Source organism: Protopterus annectens, chromosome 3.part1 (genome assembly GCF_019279795.1).
Source record: "Protopterus annectens isolate FY-2018-M chromosome 3.part1, PAN1.0, whole genome shotgun sequence".
Taxonomy (NCBI): Eukaryota; Metazoa; Chordata; order Ceratodontiformes; family Protopteridae; genus Protopterus; species Protopterus annectens.
In genome coordinates this window covers 1,566,128,067-1,566,148,207 of record NC_056732.1, presented here as the reverse complement: position 1 = coordinate 1,566,148,207, position 20,141 = coordinate 1,566,128,067, and the positions used below count along the sequence as shown (strand labels likewise).

General features: G+C 37.9%; 1 protein-coding gene across 1 annotated transcript in view; it reads right to left on the bottom strand.

Annotated features, from left to right (window-relative positions):
- LOC122797805 (protein HEG-like) overlaps nt 1-20,141 on the bottom strand; it is a 1,359,008-nt gene that overhangs the window by 417,274 nt on the left and 921,593 nt on the right. The window contains exon 7 of the mRNA XM_044066326.1: nt 1,281-1,409. Coding sequence (XP_043922261.1) covers nt 1,281-1,409 — 129 coding nt within the window. The remainder of the gene's footprint in view (nt 1-1,280; nt 1,410-20,141) is intronic.

The window sequence follows — 20,141 nt, the reverse complement described above, 5'->3', positions numbered from 1 at the left end:
GGGGTTTAGAACTTTTGAGCTTTCGGCTTTATAATCTCAGGATTCTGAAATTCGGTATTTCAGAATTTTGGGATTATAAAGTGTTCCCAAAAACAGATATGACAGACCTCTCCATGCATGTTGCAAATGCAAGGAAGACCATAGTATTTAGTGCAATCCTTCCATCACCAAAAATAATGCCAAAGTCTTTAAAGAAAAATGATTATCTTCAACAATTGGCAAAACACTTGATGTCATTCTATGAGAACTGGTATGCATCATTATGTGATGAGATGCATGACAACTAGTCTTCCTCTGGCAGAGAAAGCTTGCATCTTTCATTCTAAGGCTCCCACATACTGGTGAAAGATTTTATTGCCACCATTTTGCCCTTTTTAGGTAAGGTCCTAGTAATAAACTTCCTAATCTAGCTTCCAAAACAAATTGACCATTGGACCATATCAAGGTGGCTGTATTTAATGCTAGAAGTTTAAACAACAAACTGGCAGACCTTGAGTCCTTCTTGCATTTGGAGCCAATCCATGTATGTGTTGTTACAGAGACTTGGTTTAACTGCCCAGAGAATGCTCCCTCTGTACCTGGGTTTTGTGCTTACCACTGGTTTAGACCTGATGGAAACTATGGCGGCATCTCCATGTCTTGCTAGATGTCATACTACCTCAAGACAGATACCCAGAAACCTACAATCAGAGCTTACAGAGATTCAAATCACACTAAATAAGATCAGCTATCAGTTCACAGCATGCTGTAGGACACCCACCATGTATCCAGAAAATCACATAACTTTGCTAAATATTCCAGATGAACTCCGCATAAGAAGGTACATTGTTATCCTAGGTGATTTTAACTATCCAGCGATTAACTCAGGACCTATACCACCAACATAGGACATGCTCAGAAGTTCTTTGATTTTATTAATTAAAAACTCCCAGGACCATATTGGTAATGAATCTAGTACAGAACAGAATATATCTGACCTGGTCTTAACAAACTTAGTGTCCGTATGTACCATCTTCAAGCTATCCCCCTTACTGATCATTGTTTGTCTCTCCTTTCCCTTTACAAAGTTTGCCTGCTTTCACCAATATCTCTAATATACTATCACAGTTTTGCACATCCAAGAATCCTACAGTTAAATTTAATTTCAATATATTTAGAATAAATAATTCATTAATCAAAACAAGGGGCTATGAAATATGTGAAACAGGGAAATACTGATGAACATGTCAACACACATGCTTTTAAATGTCCTTGGCAAAAACATTATCTTTGGTACTTACCTTTGCAGGATCGATCCATTTCTGAATATTTTAAGTATCCTGACAGACAAACGCACTCTACAATTCCATCATGGAATACACAGGAAGTCGTGCTGGCATCACAAACATCTGATTCACAAATATTGTCACCTATAGACAAAAAGGTAGCTGCATTTAGTTAACGTGGCAATATCTAATTCATTACTTTTATTCATGCAGTTTGTATCAAAACAAATGACAGAGAGTGGACATGTCCTCTTTGGTCTCCATAATGGAACTGTTGTAACATTCACAGGAAATTGCTAATCCACCACATTTTTCTTGTAACTACTTATGATCATGGAATACCATGCTGTCATTAATGGCCATAATGTACCTTCTTCCATAAACATATCTTCTTAATAATGGTTTACAAAGCATCAGTCAGCTCCTTCTTCTGCTTAATTAAACTCATGCTCTACAATGATGGCCATAGTTCCATAACCACAGCAAAAATCACTGGCTTTCAACACCCTTTGCTTGCAGCTGTATTCCTCTTCATAAATGAAGTCTACACAGCTGGACTGCCAAATAATAATATTTAACTGTAATTGTGTCAGTTGTTGTCTAATGCAGAGATGGATGGCTACCCTGTCTGTGCCTCATTTTTTTCTGGTACTTCTGAAGTTTAGGCTATTGAAACTACAACCTTTTCTCTATTTTCAGTCTCATTGCTGCTCATTCTGAACAAAATGCATACAACACTGCCTTTACCATGTGAGAACCTCTGCCTCTCTGCTTCTGATAGAAAGATTTTTTTTTTGTCATTGTTAGCTAATGCAACACTGAACTCATTCCAAAGCTAATGCATTAAAATGAATACCAGAACAAGTAAACTCATCAGAGACCTCCCTCATTATCCTTAACACTTTATTTGCGTACTTAATCTGGCTGCTCAGCTCATTTCTAGCAATTACTTGGAGTTGTACTTAAGGTTACAAAGCTACATAATACTTGCTCAAAATACAGAATCTCTTAAACAACACATTACTAGAAATGGTAAAAACAAGTCCTACAAGTTGTTGTACTTCTCCATCCCTTTAACTGAATGCACTAACAATGAAGTTGTCATAGCTCAAAGCGAGTGATACTGGTGATGGTTCAATTTTGATTTAGGATTCTATGTATACACTGGTGTGCACAGGATTCTGTGCTTGGCATTTAATCCTATGACCAGACATAATGACAACCGTAATACAGTTTTGTTAAAGCTACTGTGTCTTGACACTTGCACAGTCTGTTAGCTCACATCACACAGCCTTACTAGTTATAATCATGCTGACATACATTTTTACTCCTAGATCTGCAACAAGTGCCACATCTTTGGAATAGCCTACCATTTCATGTGAAGCAGAGCACCTCTGTAACACTATTCAAGAGGAACATGGAAGCGTGGATGGAACACCGTAAATTCTTACCAGAGATAGCACCCACAAACCTCCTGGACATAGGCAGCCATTACTAAATGCAATCTTGAGTATTAACTAACATTTCTATGTATTACATTGGAATGAAATGGCTAGGCTTGAAATCTGGTTTATAGCCTAGTAATCTCCTATGATCTGATAAATGTAATATAATTACTGTGAGGAACTGATTGCATAGATTTATTTCTACATGCCATGTTTCTGACAGCTGCATACAGTGCTAGATGGAAAAATACAAAAAAGTCACTTGTAGATGCAGATAGATATAGGCAGACAGTTGCATGTTACTATACAAATTTGCTGTGTTGAATTATTGACAACCACTAAATTATAATTCCCCTAGCATCACTAAAATATTAATGTCAGGACTACAAAATATTTGGCCATGATAAAGAACAAAGTAGACTCAGAAAGCAAGGACATAACTTCAGTATACCCTCATTTGGGTTTTGCATTTCTGATCATGTCAGATAAGTCTGAAAAGGACTGAGGATTAGCACATTACATACAACATTGCTTCATAGAAATAATGAATGCAATGAAAAGAACCCACAGATACACAGACACACACACACACACACACACACACACACACACACACACACACACACACACACACACACACACACACACACAAAATAAAAAGATTATTGAAGGACAATGGCAGAGCTTTTCAACATTTAGAAAGAGAAGTCATGAAAAGTTAGTACTTTGTCCAGGAAATGGGTTGTCTAAAAGTTGCATGAAATTATGAGTTCTGAGGTTAATGGATAATTACCTTGAGCTAACCACTCTGCAGTTTAAATATTGGCTCTTGGTAAGTCGGTCACATTGACTAATGCTGATACGGCACACTGACCTCTTGTAAACAATGGGAAATGGGGTAGATGGCAATGATAACCACCACCACCACTAACATGTTATGCTGTGTTGCTTTATGAGAAATACCTAAGGGGGGTAAATACTCTATCACACACACAAATACCACTCGTTTTATTAATGATCATCAAAAAGATTTGATTGCCATGTTTGTACAATTCAAATGGTAAATGTGTGGCACAAGGCAGGTTTCCATACTAGAGTACATATATTTATTTATTTGTTTTTAATTGAGTATGTAGGCTGTTCAAAGGCCTTTTTAGCCACAGCACGGATAAGGCAGATACATGGATTTATGAATGTAATACTGAATGAGGCACAGTGGATTACTGAAGAATACATTGGTATCCAAAATAGCTCTGAAATATAACAAAAATACCTGATTCAACAGCTGATGACAAACACTTCCAGCATACTCTAACCTACTGTATGTTAAACATGCTTTTTCCTCAAATGCTGGGCAATTCCATTCTGTCCCCCCAAAAAAGTGGCTTCTATTTATCACACATTCAACAAAATGTTTCTACTGCAACCTATAGTCCTTTACCAAGGGGTGCAGTGGCATCAATAAAAGTGTGTGTGTGTGCGTGTGTGCACGTGTGCATGTGCGTGTGCGCATGTGCATGTGTGCGCACGTGTGTGTGTGTGTGTGTGCGTGTGTGTGTGTGTGTGTGTGTGTGTGTGTGTGTGTGTGTGTGTGTGTGTGTGTGTGTGTGTGTGCATGTGTGTGACAGTGCACCCGTCTGTGTGTCTGTGTATACCTGCCTCTGTCTGTCTGTAACTAAAACATAGCAAACAGGCTTGGGTACACTGAATGCAAACTAAGCTAAGAACATATTTTCTATAAAGTACTAAATACAAAAAAAATAAAGAAAAACTATAAAAAAAAAGTTGACTAAAGAAAAATAATACTGGTTAAAGAAATAAAAGAATTAAATAAAATAAAGAAGTAAAAAGGCAAATAGGAAAATGGAGAGCATATGTGTATATTTTCACCACATCACCCTAACCTTTACTTTTATATTCATTCAAGATCATTCCCATTTCCTTTCAATATCCAGTCAAAAAACCAACACTTCCCTCATCCATATTTTATTCTTAGCAACTGCAACTATATCATCTGTGTATGTCAAAACTACTCATCACCTCCTTTTGACCACATATCTAGCTACTTCACTCACTACCACATTTATTACCGATGCAAACAATATTCCACTCATGGGACAGCCTTGTCTTACACCACACCATGTATATTTCTTTACTCAGCCACCCATTCACTAATGTTGTCACTCTGTTATTTTGGTATGCTGACAAACACTCTCTCCTAATTATATTACCTGTTCCATACTTCTCCATCATATCCAACAAAGCAACATATCCTACTGTATCAAATGCCTTGATAGTATAACCTACAATAAGTTTCACATTCTTCCTTTTACTTACAATATCATTCACAATTTCTCTCACAACTATAATTTTTCACATCTCTTTGCTTTTACACCATATATACTTTCTTCTATAATATTCCTTATCCTTCCTTCCTTTCTCCTCTGTAATATTTTCATAAAAGTGTTCTAATCTGTGTTATATAGTATGATGGGTCTCCATTTTTTATTTAATTCTTTTCATCTTTCCTTCATATACATTTTAATATCCTGTAAAACAACTCTTCATAAACAAACCCACCTTCAACCATTCATTCAATGCATTTACAAAATTCTCTCTTTCCTAATCCATCAATTTCTTTTACATTCTACACCCTGTACCATCTTGGTCTGATAGTAAAACAATATTTACTTTCTTAAGTAATTCATCCAATTCAATAATACTAATTTATTTTTCAAAATCTTCCTTAACACACTGTACTTTTTATGTACTTTCCATTCTCTCTTACTTTCCATCTGTTTACTCTTACTCTACATATTTTTCACATGCAGTACTACAATGTTCATAATTTGCTTTTGTGTTCTTTTTTCATCTCCATTTTACATTTCTTTCATTACACAAATATCTTCCTTTACTATTTTACCAAAATATGCAGCTACGTCCTACCTTATTTCTTGTAAATAATATCTCTGCAAAAGCAGTAATGCCTTATTTTTTCTTGATTTCTTTTATATATTTCTTTTTCCATATCGTAATACCATACTGCATTATTGTCAAAATTCTCTTATTTATTTCCATACATTTTCCCATACTTAACTTTGCCTTCGTTTCTTACACCATCTTGCCATTGGGGAAAAAAACACTTTTTATACTTCATTTTAAATTCAATCCACCATTTAGACAAGTTTTTATAGAAGTCTTTCATGGTTATATTATGCTTCCACAGCTGCAATATGCCCAACTCTCCTATTTCATCCCATAATTTCTCATTTATTCTTTTTCCCATTTCCTATTTTATTATTCTCTCTTTTTTCTATCACCTCCATCCATATTGCTAAATGGTCTATTAAATGGGGCTATATAAAAACTTCGAAACTTCAAAAGAGTGAACACTTTTATATCAACACCAAATAACCAAAACCACACAATGTCGAACATATGGAACAGCGATTTTTTCCCAGGGAAAAAAAATCGCTGCTTCAAAAAATAAAAAACAAAGAAAAAACCAAATCCATAGACAAAATAAAGTGGGGGGCTTCAACCCCACACCCCCCAATGTGGGGGGATGAAGGAAATGGCAAAGTCCTGACAATGGCCCAGAGATTTTTTCCCCTGGGAAAAAAATTATTGTTTCTGACATTCGACATTCTGTGGTTTCACTTATTTGCAGTTGATGAAAGAGCGTTTGCTCTTTTGAACTTTTGACTTCCTAATATAGACTCTATTAAACCCATCACAACTGCATCACCATCTGCTACCCCTAATTCTACCGATAATATGAAATAATCAGTTTTAGTTCCAAGTGCCCCTTTCTATAAAGTCCTTCGACTTTTGTTTCACACAACTAAGTTACCACATTTTATCACATCCTTTACCACATTTTATCACATCCTGTTTTTTTTTTTACAGCTTTCCCTTTCTTTTTAAATTTTTCCCTTAAACCACAATCACAGGATCATAGGTGGTTACTAGCCTAATGACCAGGAGGTCATTTAAAGCCTAGCCATTTCATCCCAATGTAGTACCATAGATACTCTAGTCAATAACCAGGATTGTATTTATTAATGATTGCCCATGTCCAGAAGGGTTGTGGGTGCTATCTCCAGTAAGTATATATGGTGCACCAACCACTACTCCAAGTTCCTTCTGAACAGTGTCATAGAGGTGCTCTGCTCACATGAATTGGCAGCCTATTCCAAAGACATGGCAGTCACTGGGAGACAAATCTGTCCTTCCAGTACATCCTATTCAAGTCGCAGACCATATTTAGGTCCCTGGGATAGGTAGCTCTAGTCCCATTTGATTTACGTACGTACAGCAAATTGATTAGGTTTGGGTCAGAGATTGCTGTGTAAGCCAGGCATAAGTCTCCCCTAAGAAGTCTGTACAATACTAAGTATAGTGATGGAGACTTTAGTCAATCTGCATAAGACATGTGCTAGAATCTTTTGATCTTCTTTGCTAGAAACCTCTGAGATCTCAACAATTGCTGCAGGTGCTTTGTATGATACACACCGAAAGGGGCATTATAATCAATTATGCGCCTGATTAGTTATGAGAATAGAGGGGTTATAACCACCTTTGCTCTAGACGTGATGCATTTGCTAGTCAAGTGTGCTATGTAGAAAGCCTTCCTTACTACAGTAGACACACAATGGTCAAAGTTAAGGTCACAGTCTACTTGTGATCCCAGATCCCTTTACCAATTTGTAGGAACATAGGTTATTGTTGCTAATCTGATAGTGTGAAAGGACATTCTTTTTATGAACGGGAATGATGATGCATTTCTCTTCATTCAGTTTGAGACCATGACTAAGACATCAGTCACTGTTCTGGGTAAGGCCCTCCTGAAGTACACTGACATCATTTGGGGATTCAAGAATTTCACCCAGTTTGCAGCCATCCGCAAACTTGGTCAGCCACAGCTCCTTAGTTTTGGCCCGAACTTCTGAGAAGTATATACCAAACAGTAGGGGGTCCAGCACTAACCCTTGTGGCACCCTCCTGGTGACAGGTCTACTGGCTGATGTGCAGTCACCCACTTTGATAGTGTGTGACTGGTCTGTGAACCAGCTGGCAACCCATCTTACAACAAAGGGGTTTACATTCCATTTGCTAAGTTTATCAGCAATACCTGAGTGTGGGATTGTGTCTAAGGCCTTTGCCAAGTCGAGATATGCTATGTGCACAGATTTGTCCTCATCAATGGCCTGGTCACATTTTTGAAGAAATCCACCAGGTTTAATAATCAGGATCTGCACTTGATGAAGCCAAATTGGGTCAGACCCAGGGTTTGGAGGTCGCCTATGTCTTTATTTATGGGGTCCACCCCTGCAAAGGTAACCACCATAAAAAAATCTCAAAAGCTAACTTTGGGCTCCTAAAAACAGAGGTGGCTAAATTCACGGAACCCATGCAAATGGAGAATAGTTGCATGACCGTCGAATCATACACCAATGCACTGTATGAACACGTACACAAATGTATGGATCTCGCCATACCCAATAGAACCAAGACGCTCTCCTCCAAAAAAAAGGATGCCAATCTGGTGGTCCCCTGCCATAAACAAACTCAACAACAGAAGGAGGAAACTGATGCAGAATAAGGTGAAGTCCCAAGACTGGAAAAACTCCCTTATCAGCCTCAACAAAAAATTGAGATCACTCATCAAATCCTCTAAAGCTAGCTATGAAAACAGAATTGCAGCAGATAGTAAAGACAACCACAAGGTCTTCTATAGTTATGTAAAGAATCTCCACAGTAATACCCAGATTTGCTCAGAGTTACTGCACAATGGTACCTCCTATACCAAGCCAACAGATATTGCCAATATACTGGCTGACAGATTCATGCTAACGTTACCCCTCTCTCCCCCCAAAAGGACCAATCCCAATACCAGTAGATTGCCAGGCACCCAGTATTACTGCTGTACAGGTTAAAACAGCACTGTCCAAGGCCAAGAATACAGCTTCAATGGGGACCTGACTATATTCCTGGCTGTGTTCTACATGAACTACAGAGTGAACTGGCACTTTACCTGTGTGCCCTGTTCAATCACAGCCTCATCTCAGGCTTTGTCCCTAACAAATGGCGCACTGATATAGTCATCCCTCTCCACAAAGGAGGAGTGACTACACACCCTGGGAACTATCGCACCATTTGCCTGATGAGTCTGATATGCAAAGCTATGAAATGCATCATCATGGACCTAATAAACAAGGATAGAGGGAATGTCCAAACTCTGGATCCCACACAGTTTGGTTTTGTGAAGGGTAGATCATGCCTGCTCAACTTGGTCGACTTCTTTGAGTCAGTCACCAGAGCTGTGGATGAAGGCAAGGTGGTTCATGCAGCCTACCTTGATCTGGCCAAGGCCTTTGATACCATTCCCCACTCAGAAATCATAGAAAAAAATCACTAAGCTAGACATCAACCCCTATATCACTAGGTGGGTTGCAAACTGGCTCACAGAACCCACAGTGTGAAAGTACCTGGCTCCAAGTCAGACTGCTGACCAGTCACAAGTGGAGTCCCACAGGTTTTGGTCCTGAGTCCTCTCCTGTTTGGTATCTACTTTTCTGAAGTCCAGGCCAACACAAAGGGACTCTGACTGACAAAGTTTGCAGACAATTTCAAGTTGGGAGCTATTATTAACTCCACAAGTGATGTTGACATCCTACAGAAAGGCCTCACTGAGACCAATGACTGGTGTCAGAACCATGGCCTTAAGCTCAATGCCAAAAAATGTGTCATTGTCCCCTTTTGGAAAAACCCAATTCCCATGAATTACCACATCGATGGTAGTCCACTGAACACAGAAGGCATCATAAGAGATCCTATGCAACCTATCTTTTGACCACCACATTGCCGCTGTGGTCAGGAAGTTCTTCTGTGTAGTACATCTCATTACTAAGGGGTTTGCATCCAGGAAGAAAGAGGTCACTGTCTCCCTCTACTCTTCCCTCATTAGGCTAATCATTGAGTACAATGCCCCATTTGGTATGTACCTCACTAGACACCTGCAACAACTTGAAAGGCCACAAAAGTACTTCACAAAGAGGATCCTAGGCCTTAAACACTTGTCCTATATGGACAGACTCAAACAATTCCAACTATTCTCTGTCTCATTTCGCCTACTTAGAGGTGATCTCTGCTTGACTTACAAAGCCATGTCTGACCCAGTTCTGTTAGAAATGCTACAACTAAAGAAATCTCAATCCCTCCACACCACACACTCCAGAGACCTCAACCTAATTACCACAATCAACAGAATGTGCTGGAAGAACAGGTTCATAACCCATAGACTGCCCATGCTATGGAATAGACTTGCCATACATGTCAAACAGTGCATCTCACTGGCCCTCTTCAAGAGAAATCTTGATGAGTGGATGGGAAATTGAAAATTTAACTCAGGGATCACTCCAGTGGCTCTACTCGGCAGATGCCCTGGGAACTAAGGTCGGATGGCATGATGTCAGGGTAATCCTATGGGCTAGGTTTGTAAAGGCTCCAGGGCCATTAGCCTAGTATGCACCTATGATCCTATGAACCTATGATGATATGTTCCATGGCTTCACAGATGAGACTGGTCAGACTTATGGATCTATAATTCCATGGGTCTGTTGCTAAGCCACCTTTGTGGAGGGGAATAACTGTTGTAGTTCTCCATTATACAGAAACAAAGCTAGTCATTAAGCTGTGATTGAACTGGGTACTTAATGGCGATGCTAGTTCATGTTTTAATTTGTTTAGAAGACAACCTGGGATACCGTCTGATCCCATAGAGACTGTGTTTTTGCCTTAGACAAGACTTTAATGACCTGCTCTTTAGATATGTAGGGTGGGGAGGGGTTGGGGACAAGGTTTTGATAAGTTTGGAAGGGATAAGGGAGTGAAATTTTCACCAAATCTGTCCTTTGCTGTGATTGCTAAGTTTTTCTCAAAGTTACCCTTAGAGGATTTGACATGTTGTCGTATTTCCCTGTTGAGGCTGAGGAGGGTGCTTTTCCATTGTTGGGATCTCGCCTTAGTTTTCTTAGACAGCAACTTTTTGTGCTTGTTGTAAAGTTTGTTGACACTGGATGTCCACCAGGTTGGCTTTTTGGCTTTGATTCCCTCTGGAACAGCTGAGTCTATACACATATACAAGTGATTGTACAGGGTTTAGTGTAATCTTTTTGTAGTTACCACTTCCATCTGGGGTTGGGGCTTGGAATGCATTTGTACCTTCCCCTTGGAGGGTATAGCTTGCTTTGGTGAAGTTTGTTTAGTCTGACTTCGCCCTTTGTGAGTTCTGGTGTTAGTGCCAGTTCGAAGGTGACTGATATGTGCTCAGACTTTAATGAAAGTCCAACAGTTGCAGTGGTGCATCTGTTTGTCATGTTACTAAGGACTAGATCTAGTATGTTTGTTCTTCTTGTTGGGATTTGAACAATTTGTTACATGGCATTTGAGTTAACAAAGTCAAGGAACTTTTGTGCTAGTGAGCTAGGGCTAGAGTAGGTTTCCCAGATGATGGTGGGATAATTGAAATTTCCCCATGAGAGTGTTTGGCAATATTTGGATTGACTCCAGTTTGGTCAAGTAGGCCTTGTGCACATCATGATCCATGGAGGGGGATATATAACTAGCTATGACTTGAATGGGGGTCTTACCCACAGTAATCTAATCTTGGAATAATGCCATGGACTTGTCAAATCTAACTAGACAGGAGGTGAATTTATCTCTAATATAGATAGAAACACCACCTCCTTTGGTTCTTACATCTTTGTTTTGCAGTCTGAAGCTGTGAAAGGCATTGTAGACTTGCAAGGCTGGGGTACTCTCTTGAGGCCTTGAACCAGGTTTCTGTGACTGCAGAGACATCTACATTCTCCAGTGATAGAAGTGCTTCTAGGGTCTGCATTTTTTGGTTTAAGCTCTTAGCATTTAGCAGCATAACCCTTATTTTGTTATGGATGGCAATTTTTACATTGTCAATTTTGTTTTTGAGACCTTGCTAAAAAAGGCACTATGGGGGAGGCAAGAGCCTTTGACAGCAACGAAAAGCCTAGTGGTGTCAGGTGCAAACTGTATCTGGCAAAGAGTGGTGTCAGATGCAAACTGTATCTGGTAAAGCAGCAAGGTTTGTTGACCATGTCATTCCAGGCTGACAGAAACTGGATCTCCTTTCAATGACACCAAAATTAAGCCAATTATTGAAATCGATTATTTTTTGGTTATACTGTGGCGTCACTCTGGGTGAGGGTAATATGCTGCTAAAGACTAGTGACATAATTGCCTGGGACACATACTCGGAGGGCTTAATCATGTCTCTCTTCATATAGCTCAGTTAGGTATGTCTCAGGTCATTCACTCCAATATGAGCTATGACAGAGTCATAATGGTACTTGTTGCCAAGAGACATGAGTGCATGTGTGATCTGATGGCACTGGCTTGGCAGCTGACCATGACTTTCTCCTTATGTACCCTAGTGAGTGGGACATCTGTGTTTCTCACTATGGAGTCTTCAATGACAAGAAAATGTGTTTTTTAGTGTTATGCTTTAAGGGCTTGGTAGGTGAGATACTATTGTTTCTATGTGTCTTGGGTGCTGTGAAACTGTGTTAGTTGTAGCCATCTTTTATTTTGGTGATCTCTGGTGTTTTGGTACATTTTTTGAAAGAACCTCCACATATGCTGATTTATGTGTTGGATGTGTACTATGTGCATAAGTATTGGTGGGTGAATTGACAATCTCTTCAGTGTTACTGTTTTGAATGTGAGAGAGCAGGGATTCAAGATTCTTGGTTTAGATACATATGTTGCACTGTTTACTAGAGTGAGTTATTAGTAGAGAGTTGTCAGTGTACATAAGGCAATTGCTACACTGCCTCAGGAGACCCAAGTCAACAAGGGTGTCAAGAGAAACAAGGGTAGTCCAACTGTCTATAATGCTAAGTTTAAAAAACTGTTATCACAAAGGGGGTGCTTTCAGGACTGATCTAGGAGGTGCTCTATAGATGGGTATTTCTGACTGGGTTTTTGGCTAGTGGTTTAATAGGTCACTACTCGCTAGCAATACTTCTTAGATTGGAGATATACTAAAGATGAGGACTACACTAATGTACTACAGCTGTATCTAAGGGAAGAATTGTTGAAATTATCTGTGCAACTGTGATGATCTGAGGTATTGCCACCCATGCCAGGTGAAGTAGGGCAGTGGATATGTAACATATGCCAGTACAGCTAGCTGGAATTTTGTAAGGAATTATATGTCATTTGTATATCAAACTGATTTGTTCAGATGCTTGTATTGAAACATGTATTTGTAAAGCTGCTTGTGTTAAAATGTATCAACAGTGTGCCTTGTTGGACAGAAAAGAAATATATATATATATATATATATATATATATATATATATATATATATATATATATTATTGTAACTGTTTAAAGGTATATGCATTATTGTAACTGTTTAAAGGTATATGTTTTAACAGGGGATACTGGACGAGAAGAGGTTAAGCTCAGTCTCAACTAACTTTGGAAAATAGCTGAAATTAAATTAGGCCATAAAGATTGTATTGTACAGTTCTGATTGCAGCCAGAGATTAAATATCTGAAAGAAGCCTGATTTAGTAGCTCTGTAGGAGGAGTAAAATTGTTAAAATGTTTTTATGACTTCTAGGAGCAGCAGCAGGTCTTAGCAAGGCTCTATGTGTGTGTATATTGACACATAGGTGCTAAATCCAGGGGGGAGGCATGGGAACCTGATGTCAGATGACCAAATGTATGTGATATCATTCTGGAATCCATCACTAAAATAATGTTTAATACTAGTTGAGAATGAAGTGTCACTGCAGTCTGTTTTTGAAATTGGACATAGAAGGATAACTCATCTACTTCATCTTGCCTTGCTGTAGTAAGTAACTTAACTAGGGAATAGTGTTCTTTAAATTAGTCAGGAAAATATAATGAGATTAGTTAAGTGCTGTTTTTCTGTATCTGTGTGAATCTATTCGTCTGTGTTATTTTATTAGTTCCTGTAGGTGAAACTCTGGTGTTTACTGTAAAGAGATATTTAGTATTTCATGTTCTTTTATTATTTATTATTAAATACATTTAAAGGTTTCATTGTGGCTGGTCCTTTTAGAAAATATTTAAGCTTTGAGAGTATTTGCATATATGTATTTGGTGATAACTGTGGCCACTCCTGAAAGCCTGGCTGTTTGGACAGCATTACCATTTGCATTAATATTAACTTCACTCATTATAATTAGATACCCTTTTAAGAGCCTTATAGTAACTGACTGGTGGCAGTGAATGTACCTTATAGTCTGGGCAAAGTTGATTGCGTGGGTAATCTGTACCAGCCTTTTCCAGGTATGTGTGTGTGTGTGTGTTTATGTGTGTGTGTGTGTGTGTGTGTGTGTGTGTGTGTGTGTGTGTGTGTGTGTGTGTGTGTGTGTGTATGTGTGTGTGTGTGTGTGTGTGTGTGTGTGTGTGTGTGTGTGTGTGTGTGTGTGTGTGCGCGTGTGTGTGTGTACATGTGAAAATTAAATCATAAAAAGTGTATGCGTCAGCTACTTAGAGCAGGGACATGAAGCACTGGTTTCACAGAGAGGGTGCTGGCGGGCTTGGCTTGGACACTCAGCTGGGAACCAAACTCTGCAGCTGTGCCAGTGGGGAGCCTTACTGGGGACCTGAGGAAAGACAGAGATGGAAACTCACACCTCAGGCTGAGTTTGTTCTCTGTGTGTTCTTAAAGGAAATTGTGCTTGATGCAGAGAGGTCTGCATCTGGAAATACTGAGTATATCCATTTGTATTCCAAGTGAACATCCCCCTTCAGTGTCAGTGGTAAGTTTTCAGGCTCCTTGATTACTGGCTCAGAGTGAGGACATCCCACCTGCTGTGGTGCAAAATTGCACGGCAGTGCAATCAAAGTCCCATGAAATTATAATTTTTATATTGACCACCACATATTCTTATATTTCATGAAACTGATTCTCTGTTTTTTTCTTGCTAGTTATATATGCATATAATGCTATGATTTTATAAGCATGTTCTCTTCACTTCACCTTACATTCACAACAACTAGCCTTCATATATTTACCAACATTAAATCTAGGATCTGACTGTTTTATTATCCAGCATATCCTCTTCAGAACAATGCTCACTTCCTGAGTTCCATTTTGTATTCCACCACACAGTTTTTCTGTTTGTAGTCTTTCTTCACTTGTCAGGAATCTTCCATCCTCTAACAGAATAACACCCACAACACATTTAGCACACCATTCCAGAATCCTTATCCTTCTTATAGTATTATTAATACTGTTCATATTTACTCTCAAATTGTTGCTTTTCTGTTTAACTTTAGGGGAAATATATATTTTTTAATTTTTGCTTTCTTATTTTTAATTTTTCCTCAATTTAATATTTTTTCCTAGATTTATGTACAAATAATCCTTGATCCTCAGAATTAGATATTTTACAGGCTAGAACTTCAAAAAATATTAGTGTAATCCCTTCTCCTGACAATTCTTTCTACATACACTTGCACTCTTCAATTTTCCCTGCATATTTTGTTTCTTCTTTTACTACAGTTTCCTCTTCTTCACCTAGTTTACCGTCTTCCACAGCCTCCTGTTCTATACCATTTCCTTATCTAATGTGTATATATATATATATATATATATATATATATATATATATATATAATATATATAAAACTATATATATATATATATATATATATATATATATATATATATATATATAAATGTTTCATATTATTTCAGTGATTGTTACACTGTCGAATAAATAAATAACGCGTCTCCAAACCACATCAACAAACAGGAACATGAACTGGAACACCACTTTTTTGGATTTTCATTTCAAGAAATATTTGACAGCTATACCCTCTCATGTTAAAAATACTCAGCAGATTTGTCAAGAATTGCTCAATTTGGAATGGAAAGATAATTATTTTTGGGCAACAGTGGATGTTACTGCTTTGTATTCTAATATTAATAAAAGATGAGGCATGGAAGCAATGGCTAAAAAATTGGGGGAAGGGCCACGCTCTACATTTTTGTTGCTCTTACTTGAATTTTGTCTGAACCATAACTATTTTACATGGAAGAATGAAGCTTTCTTGCAAACGAGGGGAACAGCAATGGGGGCAGCTTTTGCCCCATCATATGCTATCATCTATATGGGTGATTTTGAAGGGTCTACTTTATTTAAATGAAAACACATTACGTCAAACACCACTCCATCGACACATATACACCAAACTGCAAAATAATCGAACGCACGAAACCGCAAAACTCAAAATACCGAATTGTCATACTTGGCCAACCCCACCGCCCGAAACTTGCTACCCACCCAAACAAAATAAATAAACCACAAACATCCACCAACCAAAACCCTACACTAAACCCCACATACACCACTATCCATACACTATCCTTAACCCCTCCCTAACCCTCAGGTCCGTAACTACCACAAACTTATCCTACGGAGCTATACCCAAACAAAATAAATAAACCACACACATACACTAACCAAACCCCTACCTCAAACCCTACACTAAACGTTAAATACATTACCCATCTTACATTACCTATCTATGCACTTACCTTAACCCGCACCCTAATCCTAACCCTAATGTCTGTAATTATCGCACACTTACCTAACGGATCTGTAGCTCAGACGGGCTAACCAAAACACTTCCACATTTCGAATTTCGTGGTATTTTCGCGGTTTTGTGCGTTCAATTATTTTGCGGTTCGGTGTATATGTGCCGATGGAGTGGTGTTCGACGTAACACATTTTCGTTTAAATAAAGTAGACCCGATTTTAAAAATAGGTTTATGGCACTAAAAGATTATTATGTGAGAAATGTAGTATACTATAAGAGATACATAGATGATTTATTATTCATTTGTAAAGGTGATCAGTTTGAATTTGTGGAATTTATGGAAACTTTAAATAATAACCCACATGGATTGAGATTTACTTGGGGCATTGGTAGGGAGAGCATTTTGTTTTGGAATGTCATGTTTTATGTAAACAATGACAAAAAGATACAGCACAAGCCATATAGAAAACCCAAAGCTGTCAATAATTTCCTGCATGCTACTAGTATGATTGAGTCATTACCGTACGGGGAATTCAAAACTTGAATGAGGTATATATTAGACTAAAGAACAGAGGATATGATGACCGTACATTGCAAAAAGCAAAGAATAAGGTTACAGATACTGGTGAAATCAGAGTGAGGGTTGGTGGTAACTATCACGGAAGAACAGTCAGAGATGGTACAGAGGATGGAGGGGTGAAAGATAAATTGTTTTTGTTACAAGATACTCTAATTTTTCTCCCATTTTGGAAAGAATTGTTAGGCAGGCCTGGGAAATTGTCAGTGAGGGCAATTCTATTGGCTCTTTGTTTCCTTAACATATAGTGTTTTCTTACAGCAAGCACAGCAATTTAAAAGAACTGCTAAACAGAAAAGGCTTAAAATTAAAATGTCCAGATGTAATAGGGAAAACTGTTGGAACCTATAGTTGTGGAAAATGCTTAGTATGCAACCGTGGTAAAAATTTAGATGGTAAAAAGATTAACGGTAAATTGTACAGGGCCAGTGAATATTACAACTGTGACAGCTGTGGTGTCGTTTATATAATAGGTTGTGACTGTGATCCAATTTCCTGGTATATTGGTCAAATTACCAGGAAGGCCAAAGTACGAATTATGGAGCACTTGGGTAATGTGCGAAGATAGAAACCTGAGAGTCCTGTTGCCATGCACTTCTTGTCTAAGCATCAAGGGTCAGATGAGTCTATTTTTTAGTATCATAACACGACCGGTTTACAGTGATGGGAATTTTAAAAAACAATTAAACAGACTAGAGAGTAAAATGAAAGTAGAATGATTATTAATTTTTATACTTTATGTCTTCATGGAATGAATTTGGAAAATAATTTGAACATTTAAAATAACTGAGTAAAATTTACAATCATAGTATATTGGAAAATTCATACATGGGCATATAAATTGTTAAGATTATTAATATTTATAAACTAAAATGAAGGAAGTTTGGAGCATTGCAATATAACAACATAAGAACTTTTATTGTCAAATAATAGTGGATGTAGGTGGATGTAAAATGAATACATAGATAATCATGAGTTGATTTAAATTTTTGGTTATGAGAGAAAAAATATGTATAATAGGGAAAGAAAACTAATATTGCACTCATTATAAACATAGTGACAATACATCAGGAATATATATTTTGTATCCATATTCTCTACACAGTTATTGAAAAACATGAATAAGAAAGGGAGATAGAAGTAGTTAAAAATAAATGCATTTAGAAGTTCAAGAAATGTAATGTTTTTTATGCATGCATAGCTGGTGTTGAATGAAGAAATGGTAGTGTAATTCATTTCTATAAGTGTTAAAACTCCATTAGATTGTCTGATGTTTATTGAAGCACATTTCACTTTAAATTTAAGGTTTTGGTGTATGGAGAATAATACACATAATGTTGATAGATGAAATATATATTGACAATATGTAAAATATAATCATTTTTGTACTCACATTTTTTACACTGTCGTACAATATGAAGAAAGTGAAGGAAACACTGATGCATTTAAAAATAGATGCATCTAAAAGTCTTAAGAAATGCAGTGTTATTTATGTATGCACATTTGTTGTTGAATGAAGAAATGGTAGTGCAATATGTATTTAAGAATGTGACTTTAAATTATACTTTACTAGTCTGTTTTATGTCTAATGAAGTATACTTTAAATGCTGGCTTAATAGTAAGATAATCACTTTATTTAATTATGTAATTGCTTGAAAATTATTGAATAATTGGAAAGATAAATTGTATATATAAAGACATACTTGTAGTGTTAAAATGTTCCAACAGAAGGCAAGAAGCCGAGGTACCAGAACGTGTATTATAATAAAATAAGTGTTTGTCCTATCAGTGGTGTTCCAGTTCGTGTTCTTATTTGTTGATGTGGTTTGGAGATTCATTGATGCTTATGTATGTAGGAATTGTCAATAAATAACGTGACCAGAGGGTTGCAAGCTGAGAATGCTGAGGGCTACAATTTCAAACATCGAATCTCCTGGCTTCCACAGACGCAAGAACAAGTGTTAATATGGGTCCAGAAGGTGAGGCAGGTCCAGATGTTCAAACAAGTAGTCCTCGGCATTCTGGTTGCATTATTTAGCAATTTGACATTGCTGTGATCGCTAAAATGATAGTAAACAAATATCTATATCTATATCTATATATATATATATATATATATATCGATATATATATATAGATATAGATATACATATATATATATATATATATATATATATATATATATATATATATATATAGGTAAGTACTAGGCTATCTGCCCATGGGCATTTATAAGCCTAGCCACAGAGTGATGGCTTTAGCCTCCTCATTAGATTAGTAACTTGAGCCTCTGTCAACAGGGCTCCTGAAGTGATCCCAGGGTAGAACATACGATTACCCATCCACTCATCAAGATTTCTCTTGAAGAGGGTCAGAGAGGATCTCTGTCGAATATGGATTGGGATTCTATTCCAGAGTGAGGGGAGTCGCTGGGACAGGAATCTATCCCTCCAGCATGTCCTGTTTATTGTTGTACATAGGTTCAAGTCACTAGAATGAGTGGTTCTGAGGGATCTCGTTTTTTTGAGGTGAAGCATGTCCATTAGTTCAGGGTTTCACATGGCCCTATAGGTCGGCATAGGTCACCTCTGAGCAGACGGTAAGCGACTGAGAAGAGCTGGAGCTTTTTTAGTCGTGCTTCATAGGGTAATTGTTTAAGGCCCTTAATCCTCTTAGTGAGGTACTTCTGTGGTCTTTCTAGTTGTTGCAGGTGTCTAGTGAGGTACATCCCAAATGGGGTATTGTATTCTATTATGGGCCTAATGAGTGAGGAGTAAAGGGGCACAATCACCTCCTTGGATCTGGATGAGAAACCCTTTGTGATCAGGTGTACCACATAGAAGGATTTCCTGACCGTTTTGGCTATGTGGTTATCAAAGGAGAGCATGCTATCTACTTGGGTACCCAGGTCCCTAATTACTTCTTCTGTACTTAGTGGATTCCCATCTATGTGGTAATTTGTAGGTATTTTGTTTTTCCCCAAATGGGATTACTATGCATTTTTTGGCATTTATATTGAGGCCGTGACTTTGACACCAGGTGTTTGTCTCTGTGAGACCCTTTTGCAGGATGTCTGTGTCAGCTGGAGAGTCAATTATTGCACCCAATTTACAGTCATCTGCGAACTTGGTTAGCCACAGTCCCTCCACCTTTGCCTGTACTTCAGAGAAATATATACCGAACAGGAGGGGTCCCAGGACTGAGCCCTCTGGGACTCTGCTTGTGACT